The sequence below is a fragment of the Mus caroli genome, unplaced genomic scaffold (genome assembly GCF_900094665.2).
Source record: "Mus caroli unplaced genomic scaffold, CAROLI_EIJ_v1.1 scaffold_14677_1, whole genome shotgun sequence".
In the NCBI taxonomy this organism is placed as follows: Eukaryota; Metazoa; Chordata; class Mammalia; order Rodentia; family Muridae; genus Mus; species Mus caroli.
In genome coordinates this window covers 4,317-14,576 of record NW_018390864.1, presented here as the reverse complement: position 1 = coordinate 14,576, position 10,260 = coordinate 4,317, and the positions used below count along the sequence as shown (strand labels likewise).

The following is a 10,260-nucleotide window of genomic DNA, read 5'->3' as shown; positions in this document are numbered from 1 at the left end:
ACTGGGTTTCTCTGTGTAGCCCTGGCTGTCCTGGCACTCACTTTGTAGACCAGGCTGGCCTCGAACTCAGAAATCCTCCTGCCTCTGCCTCCCGAGTGATCTTGTTAATCACAGCTGATTCTTCAGCCCCAACTAACCAGAACCACAGAATTTTAACAATCAAAATAACAATGGCCCCGAAAATAGTCTTTAATCTTCCCTCTGAAATTTCACAAACCAGGCTCCCATCTTCTGCCCTGTTCTCAACATTATCTTTCAAGCTTCTACACAACATCCCACAGAATTCTTAACACTGAAAAGGTCTTCTAGTCCAAAGTTCCAAAGTCCTTCCACAGTCCTCCCTAAAACATGGTCAGGTTGTCACAGGAATACCCCACTATGCTGGTACCAATTAGTCTTAGTCAGGGTTTCTATTCCTGCACAAACATCATGACCAAGAAACAAGTTGGGGAGGAAAGGATTTATTGAGCTTTCACTTCCATACAGCTGTTCATCACCAAAGGAAGTCAGGACTGGAACTCAAGCAGTGAAGGGAGCTGGAGCTGGTGCAGAGGCCATGGAGGGATGTTCTTTACTGGCTTGCTTCCTGTGGCTTGCTCAGCTAGATCTCTTATAGAACCCGACTACCAGCCCAGAGATGGTCCCACCCACAAGCAGCCTTTCCCCCTTGATCACTAATTGAGAAAATGCCCTACAGCTGGATCTAGTGGAGGTATCTCCCTGACTGAAGCTCCTGTATCTGTGATAGCTCCAGCCTGTGTCAAGCTGACACCCAAAACCAGTCAATACTGGTCTGATATCCAGTTATCAGTGAATGCATATAATGTGAGCTCTTTTGTGAATGGGTTACCTCACTCAGGATGATATACTCCTAATCCATCCATTTGCCTAAAGATTTCATAAATTCATTGTTTTTAATAGCTGAGGTGTACTCCATTGTGTAAATGTACCATATTTCCTTTGTCCATTCTTCTGTTGAAGGACATCTGAGTTCTTTCTAGCTTCTGGCTATTATAAATAAGGTTGTTATGAACATAGTGGATTATATGTTCTTATTACCAGTTGGAACATCTTCTGGGAATATGCTCAGGAGAGGTATTGCTGGATCCTCCAGTAGTACTGTTTCCAATTTTCTGAGGAACCACCAGACTGATGTCCAGAGTGGTTGTACAAGATTGCAATCCCTACAGCAATGGAGGAGTGTTCCTCTTTCACCACATACTCACCAGCATCTCCTGTCACCTGAATTTTTGATCCTAGCCATTCTGACTGGTATGAGGTGGAATCCCAGGGTTGTTTTGATTTGAATTTCCCTGATGATTGAGGATATTGAACATTTCTTCAGATGTTTCTCAGCCATTTGTTATTTCTTCAGTTGAGAATTCTGTTTTGCTTTGTGTCCCATTTTTCATAAGATTATTTGATTTTCAGGAGTCCAGCTTCCTGAGTTCCTTCTGTGTATTGAATATTAGTCCACTATCAGATTTCAGATTGGTTAAAAATTCTTTCCCAATCTGGTGGTAACCTTTTTGTCTTATTGACAGTTTCTTTTGCCTTACAAAAGCTTTGCAATTTTATGAGTTCCCATTTATTGATTCTTGATCTTACAGCACAAGCTATTGCTCATCTCTTCAGGAATTTTTCCTCTGTGCCCATATCTTCAAGTACTTTCCCCACTTTCTCCTCTATGAGTTTTAGTGTCTCCGGTTTTTTAAGGATTTATTTATTTATTTATTTATTTATTATATGTGTGTATGCTGTAGCTGTCTTCAGACACTCCAGAAGAGGGCATCAGATTTTTGTTACGGATGGTTGTGAGCCACCATGTGGTTGCTGGGATTTGAACTCAGGAGTGTCTCCAGTTTTAAGTAGATTTTCTTCATTCACTTAGACTTGAGCTTTGTAAAAGGAAATACAAATGGATCAATTCCCATTCTTCTGCATGAAAACCACCAGTTAAGCCAGCACCATTTTTTGAAAATGCTGTCTTTATTCTACTGGATGGTTTTAGCTCCTTTGTCAAGTATCAAGTGACCATAGGAGTGTGGGTTTATTCCTGGGTCTTTTGTTCTATTCCATTGATCTACTTGTCTATCGCTGTAACAGAACCATGCAGTTTTTATCAAATTGCTCTGCTGTACAGGTTGAGGTCAGGCATGGTGATTCCCACAGAGGTTCTTTTATTGTTAAGTATAGCTTTTGCTATTCTAGGTTTTTAGTTATTCGAGATGAATTTGCAAATTGCCATTTCTAACTTAGTGAAGAATTGAGTTGGAATTTTGTGGAGATTGCATTAAATCTGTAGATTCCTTTGGCAAGATAGCCATTTTTACTATATTAATACTGACAATCCATGAGCATGGGAGATCTTTTCAACTTCTGAGACCTTCATTGATTTCTTTCTTCAGAAACTTGAAGATCTTATTATACAGATCTTTCACTTCCTTAGTTAGTCACCACACAAAGGTATTTTATATTTTTGTGACTATTGTAAAGGGTGTTGTTTCCCTAATTTCTTTCTCATCCTGTTTATCCTTTGTATAGAGGAAGTCCACTGATTTGTATGAGTTAACTTTATATCCAGCTACTGCACTGAAGCTGTTTATCAGGTTTAGGAGTCCTGTGGTGGAATTTTTCGGGTCACTTATATATACTATAATATCATCTAAAATAGTGGTATTTTGACTTCTTCATTTCCAATTTGTATCCCCTTGACCTCCTTTTGTTGTCAAATTGCTCTGTCTAGGACTTCAAGTACTATATTGAATAGGTAGTGGGAAAGTGGGAAGCCTTGTCTACTCCCAGATTTTAGTGGAATTGTTTCAAGTTTCCATTTAGTTTGAGGTTGGCTACTGGTTTGCTGTATATTGCTTCTATTATATTTAGGTATGGGCCGTGAATTCCTGATTTTCCATGACTTTTTATCATGAATGGGTGTTGGATGTTGGCAAAAGTTTTCTCAGCATCTAACGAGATAATCAAGTGGTTTTTTGTCTTTGGGTTTGTTTATATAGAGGATTACGTTGATGGATATCCATATATTGAAACATTCCTTGGATAAAGCCTACTTATCATGATGGATGATCTTTTTGTTCTTGGATTCAGTGTGCGATGATATTTTTGCATTGATATTCATAAGGGAAATTGGTCTGAAGTTCTCTTTCTCTGTTGGGTCTTTATGAGGTTTAGGTATCAGAGTAATTGTGGCTTCATAGAATGAATTGGGTAGAGTACCTTCTGTTTCTATTTTGTGAAATAATTTGAGGAGAATTGGAATTGGGTCTTCTTTGAAGGTCTGATAGAACTCTACACTAAACCCATCTGCTCCTGGGCTTTTTTGGGTTGTAGGACTATTAGTGACTACTTCTATTTCTTTAGGGGATATGGGACTGTTTGACTCATTAATCTGATCCTGTTTTATCTTTGGTACCTGATATCTGTCTAGAAAGTTGTCCATTTCATCCAGTTTTTCCAGTTTTGTTGAGTAGCCTTCTGTACAGAATCTGATGATGGGATTTTCTCAGGTTCTGTTGTTATTTTTCCCTTTCCATTTCAAATTTTGTTAATTAGGATACTGTCCCGTGCCCTCTAGTTAGTCTGGCTAAGGGTTTATGTATCTCATTGATTTTCTCAAAGAACCAGATCCTGGTTTGGTTGATTCTTTGTATAGTTCTTTTTTATTCTACTTGGTTTCAGCCCTAGGTTACATTATTTCCTGCTGTCCACTTCTCTTGGGTGAATTTGCTTCCTTTTGTTCTAGAGCTTTTAGGTGTGCTATCAAGCTGCTAGTGTATACTCTGTCGAGTTTCTTTTTGGCAGCACACAGAGTTTTGAGTTTTCCTCTTAGAACTGCTCTCATTGTGTCCCATATGTTTGGGTGTGTTGTAGCTTCATTTTCATTAAACTCTAAAAAGTCTTTAATCTCTTTCTTTATTTCTTCCTTGACCAGGGTATCACTGAATAAAGCATTATTCACTTTCCATGTGAATGCTGGCTCTCTATTACTTATGTTGCTATTGAAGATCACCCTAAGTCTGTGGTTGGATGCATGGGATAATTTTAATATTCCTGTATCTATCGAGGCCTGTCTTGTGAAAAATTATATGGTCAATTTTGGAGAAGGTACCATGAGGTGCTGAGAAGAATGTATCTCATTTTGTTTTAGGAAAAATGTTCTGTAGATATTTGTTAAATCCATTTGTTTCATAGCTTCTGTTAGTTTCAATGTGTCTCTGTTAATTTCTGTTTCCAGGATGTGTCCAATGAGGAAAGTGGGGTGTTTAAGTCCCCAACTTTTTGTGAGGTACAATGTGTGCTTTGACCTTTACTAAAGTTTCCTTAATGGATATGGATGCCCTTGCATTTGGAGCATAGATATTCAGAATTGAGAGTTCATCTTGGAAGATTTTACCTTTGATGAGCATGAAGTGCCCCTCCTTGTCATTTTTGATAACTTTGGGTGGGAAGTCGATTTCTTTTGATATTAGAATGGATACTCTATCTTGTTTCTTAGGACTGTTTTCTAGGAAAATTGTTTTCAAGCCTTTTACTTTGAGGTATTGTCTGTCTTTGTCCCTGAGGTGTGTTTCCTGTATGCAGCAAAATGTTGGGTCCTGTTTACAGAGCCAGTCTGTTAGTCTATTTCTTTTTATTGGGGAATTGAGTCCATTGATACTAAGATATATCAAGGAAAAGTAATTATAGCTTCCTGTTATTTTGTTGTTAGAGTGGGCATTCTGTTCTTGTGGCTGTCTTCTTTTAGTTTTGTTGAAGTATTACTTTCTTGTTTTTTCTAGGGCATAATTTCTGTCATTTTCTTGGAGTTTTTCCTTTATTATCCTTTGAAGGGCTGGATTTGTGGAAAGATATTGTATGAATTTAGTTTTCTCAATGGAATACCTTTGTTTATCCATCTATAATAATTGAGAGTTTTGCTGGGTATGGTAGCCTGGGCTGGCACTTCTGTTCTCTTGGTGTCTGTTTAACATCTGTCCAGGATCTTCTGACTTTCATAGTCTCTGTTGAGAAGTCTAGAGTAATTCTAATAGGTCTGCCTTTATATGTTACTTGACATTTTTCCCTTACTGCTTTTAATATTCTGTCTTTATTTAGTGCATTTGTTATTCTGATTATTATGTGTCAGTAGGAATTTCTTTTCTGGTCCAGTCTATTTGGAGTCCTGTAGGCTTATTTTATGTTCATGAGCATCTCTTTCTTTAGGTTTGGGAAGTTTTCTTCTACAATTTTGTTGAAGTTATTTACTGGCCTTTTAAGTTGAAAGTCTTCATTCTCATCTATATCTATTATCTGTAGGTTTGGTCTTCTCTTTGTGTCCTGAATTTCCTGAATGTTTTAAGATAGGATCTTTTTGCATTTTGCATTTTCTTTGATTGTTATGTCCATGTTTTCTATGGAATCTCCTGCACCTGAGATTCTCTCTTTTATCTCATGTATTTTGTTGCTGATGCTCATATCTATGGTTTCTGATTTCTTTTCTAGGACTTCTAACTCCTGAGTTATCTCCCTTTGGGTTTTTTATTGATTCTACTTCCATATTTTGATCTTGGATGGTTTTGTTCAATTCCATCACCTGTTCGGTTTTGTTTTTCTGTAATTCTTTAAGGAATTTTTGGTTTTCCTCTTTAAGGACTTATACCTGTTTAGCAGTGTTTTCCTGTAATTCTTTAAGGACTTCTACCTCTTTTGCAGTGTTCTCCTGCATTTCTTTAAGGGAGTTATTAATGCCCTTCTTAAAATCTTCTACCACCATCATGATATATGATTTTAAATCCGAGTCTTGCTTTTTGGGTGTGTTGAGATATCCAGGACTCGCTGTGGTGGGCGTACTGGGTTCTGATTCTGTCCATTATTCTTGGTTTCTGTTAGTCCAGTTCTTACATTTGCCTTTCACTGTCTGGTAATCTCTTGTGTTAATGTTCTAGCTGTCTCTGGCTGGAGCTTGATCTCCTGTGATTCTGTTAGCCTCTGTCAGCACTCCTGGGAGTCCAACTCTTACCTGAGTCCCACTCTCTGGAGACAAGCTCTCCTCTTGCAGGGCTTGGGTCCAGAAGTCTGGACCTCTGATCCACCTCCTGAGTCCTGGGGTCAAAGCCCTCCCTGAAGACCAACTCTCCTCTGGCAATGATTGTGCCCGGTGGTCTGGATCTCAGCTCTGCCTCCTGGCTAAGGATTAAGGTCCAAAAAGACCCTGTCCAAGAAGCACTGTTGCTTCTGCCACCCACGTGCTCTCCAGTGATCAGGAGGTCCTGGGTTACTAGGGGTCCTACTGTGTGGAGAGTCCTCTGGGGATTTTGGCACCATCTGCTGGGTTCAGGTGGAAGATGGCAGGGCTGGCCTCAACCAGAACCAAATCCAGCCCCTAGCCAGGTGGGTTTACTATTCCCCTGTTCCTTCTGGCACAAGACCCTCTGGGATTCTTTGGAGCTGATATTGCATTCCACTCACTTGTTAGTCTGAGGTCCTGGGCGTGCTAGGGGTCCTGCTCTGTGGAGAGTCCTCTGGGGCGCTTGGCACCCTCTGCCGGGTCCATGCAGATGATTGCATATGTTTTTTATTTTAATATTTTTTATTTGGTATTTTCCTCATTTACATTTCCAATGCTATCCCAAAAGTCCACCATACCCTCCCCCAACTCCCCTACCCACCCATTCCCACTTTTTGGCCCTGGCATTCCCCTGTACTGGGGCATATAAAGTTTGCATGACCAATGGGCCTCTCTTTCCAGTGTTGGCCGCCTATGCCATCTTTTGATACATATGCAGCTAGAGACAAGAGCTCCGGGGTACTGGTTAGTTCATATTGTTGTTCCACCTATAGGGTTGAAGTTCTCTTTAGCTCCTTGGGTACTTTCTCTAGCTCCTCCACTGGAGACCCTGTAATCCATCGAATAGCTGACTGTGAGTATCCACTTCTGTGTTTGCTAGGCCCCAGCATAGTCTCACAAGACTATATCAAGTTCTTTTCAGCAAAATCTCGCTAGTGTATGCAATGGTGTCAGCGTTTGGAGGCTGATTATGAGATGGATCCATGGATATGGCAGTCTCTAGATGATACATCCTTTTGTCTCAGCTCCAAACTTTATCTCTGTAACTCCTTCCATGGGTGTTTTTGTGCCAATTCTAAGAAGGGGCAAAGTGTCCACACTTTGGTCTTCACATATATTTTTTTTAATTCAAGGTAAAAACTCACAAATATGTACCAGAAAATTACTCAGAACCTATTTTTAATACCTAATGTTAGTTCTATCCCTATGTTAAAAAAAGTGTCATAGCTAAAGGTAGCAACATAATACTAATGAATGATTTAAGCTTTAAGAATTTAATGGCATTTATTAGAATGAAATCATACAGACTGTTAATCAAATTGCAGTACCAAAGAGATTTTATGAAAAATAAATAAATATTGGTAAAGTCAAAGAAGACCATTTAAGAAAGAATTTCAAACAAATACTGACAGTATTGTCAAAAATATATATCCAAAATTAGACATTATTCATAAGGTGGTATCAGAATCAAATTGAAATTATATTATATTGTTCTGAAATGTTATGGCTCATAAAATATATGGAACACAATCATGAAATTACACAAAGCATAAAAAACAAAGAAAGGCAATAGGCTTTTTTAATTTTTGACACCATAGGCAAAAAGCACTATAGATTTGAAATTAGAGTACTTAAAAAAAATGTCTTTATGAAACAGTAAAGGAAGTTGACAGAAGAAGCAATACAATGAGCTATAGATAATTAAAATAATAAAGTCAAAAGGAACACCAGAGGATTGATTCACAGTCACTTTCATTTCTGAACAGATATGGATCAGTGCATGAAGTGTCCAGAAAGTCACTATGCAAACTCAGAGAAGAGTCACTGCCTCCAAAAATCTGTGAGCTTTTTGTCATATAATGAGCCTTTGGGAATGGCACTCACCATCACAGCACTGTGCTTCTCTCTACTCATAGCTGTGGTTCTTGTAGTCTTTGTGAAGCACAGAGACACACCCATTGTCAAGGCCAATAACAGGACTCTCAGCTACATCCTGCTATTGACACTCCTCATCTGTTTACTCAGTTCCTTGCTCTTCATTGGCCAGCCCAACACAACAACCTGCATCTTGCAGCAGACAGCATTTGGAATTTTGTTCACTGTGGCTCTCTCCACAGTGTTGGCCAAAGCTATTACAGTGGTTATTGCATTCAAGGCCACTGTTCCAGCTAGAATGGTGAGATGGTTAATGGTATCAAGAGCCCCTAATTTCATCATTCCCATCTGTACACTGATCCAAATTATTATCTGTGGAATCTGGCTCTTTACCTCTCCACCCTTCATTGAACAAGATACTCAGGCTGAACATGGTCACATCATCATTGTGTGCAACATGGGTTCTACAGTTGCTTTCCACATTGTACTGGGATACCTCTGCTCCTTAGCACTTGGGAGCTACACCATGGCCTTTTTGTCCAGGAATTTGCCTGACACATTCAATGAAGCCAAGTTCCTGTCATTCAGCATGCAGGTATTCTTCTGTGTTTGGATCACTTTCCTCCCTGTCTACCATAGCACTAAGGGGAAGGTCATGATGGCTATGGAAGTGTTCTCCATCTTAGCTTCCAGTGTAGCACTCTTTGGATTGATTTTTGCCCCCAAATGCTACATCATTTTGATAAGGCCTGAAAAAAACTCCTGTCATACTGTCAGGCACAAAAAACATTCAAGAAGGAACAACAATTTATTTACTTAAAAATTAAAACTCATCTATGATAGTAAATTAAATATTATGGTATACACCTGTGTCACATCATTCTAAATGTCTTATTCTAGTATAATATCATGTGATCATGTACGCTCATAGTTCTTTGTGTAATTGTGTTAAACTCTCTTTGTAATGATATGATTAGTTTTATTTTATGCTCTAGATACATTAAATGGTTTTTGTAACATTGTTTTATTAGAGTCTTTTGTTGGTCTCTTGTCCCATAATTATACTAGTGTGGCATAACCTGATGGGTATAAAGTACTTTTTCTATATATAACATGCTGCTGTTGAAGATGTGTAACAATGTTCAGCCATTTTGTCCTTCTTTCATTCAAAGAAAAATCATGTGATTGATTTATTTGATTTTGGACTCTAGGATATTCTATAATATTCTACAATGTAAAGTGAACAATAGTAGAGCAAACTGTCTCTAAAGATTCAATTTAAGGTATTCTTATTTCTGGTGATCAGAAAAAATATGACAGCAGAAGTTCCTTCTATTATAATATATAATTATTTTATTACATGAGACAAAATGAAGCATCTTACTCTGGACAACTACAAAAGGTGACTAAGATGTAACTTGCATTAGTGTAGAAACTTAGAGCTTGTGAAAAGGATGTGAGTGAATGATCAGGTGTTTCGTTGGCTTTTATGGTTACACTGCACTTTTATCATGAATAGGTGTTGGATTTTGTCAAATGATTTCTCAGCATCTAATGACATGATCATGTGATTTTTGTCTTTGAGTATGTTTATGTAGTGGAAGACATTGATGGATTTCCATATATTAAACCATCCCTGCATTTCTGGGATGAAGCCTACTTGATTATGATGGATGATCATTTTGATGTGTTCTTGGATAGGGTTTGTGAGAATTTTATTGAGTATTTTTTCATCGATATTCATAAGGGAAATTGGTCTGGAGTTCTCTTTNTTTGTTGGGTCTTTATGTGGTTTAGGTATCAGAGTAATTGTGGCTTCATAGAATGAATTGGGTAGAGTACCTTCTGTTTCTATTTTGTGGAACAGTTTGAGGAGAATTGGAATTAGGTCTTCTTTCAGAGTCTGATAGAACTGGACACTAAACCCTGGGGTCCTGGGTTTTTTTTTTTTTTTTTTTTTTTTGGTTGGGAGACTATTAATGTCTGTTTCTTTATCTTTAGAGAATATAGAATAGTTTAGATCATTAACCAGATCCTGATTTAACTATTATGTGTGTTATCAGTATAGAAATTATCTATTATATACAGGTTTTCCAGTTGTATTGAGTATAGGATTTTGTAGTAGGATCTGATGATTTTTTTGAATTTCCGCATAATCTGTTATAGCTCCCTTCTCATTACTGATTTTGTTAATTAGAATACTGGCCCGGGCCCTCTAGTTAGTCTGGCAAAGTGTTTATCTATTTTGTTGATTTTCTTGAAAGGTTTGGTTCATTCTTTGTATAGTTCTTTTTGTTTCCACTTAGTTGATTTCAATTCTG

The 10,260-nt window shown here is 38.1% G+C and overlaps 1 protein-coding gene across 1 annotated transcript in view; it reads left to right on the top strand.

The window, feature by feature from the left end:
* LOC110288875 (vomeronasal type-2 receptor 116-like) overlaps window positions 1–8,759 on the top strand; it is a 26,110-nt gene extending 17,351 nt beyond the window's left edge. The window contains exon 6 of the mRNA XM_021155116.1: window positions 7,831–8,759. Coding sequence (XP_021010775.1) covers window positions 7,831–8,759 — 929 coding nt within the window. The remainder of the gene's footprint in view (window positions 1–7,830) is intronic.
* The last annotated feature ends 1,501 nt before the right edge of the window (window positions 8,760–10,260 follow it).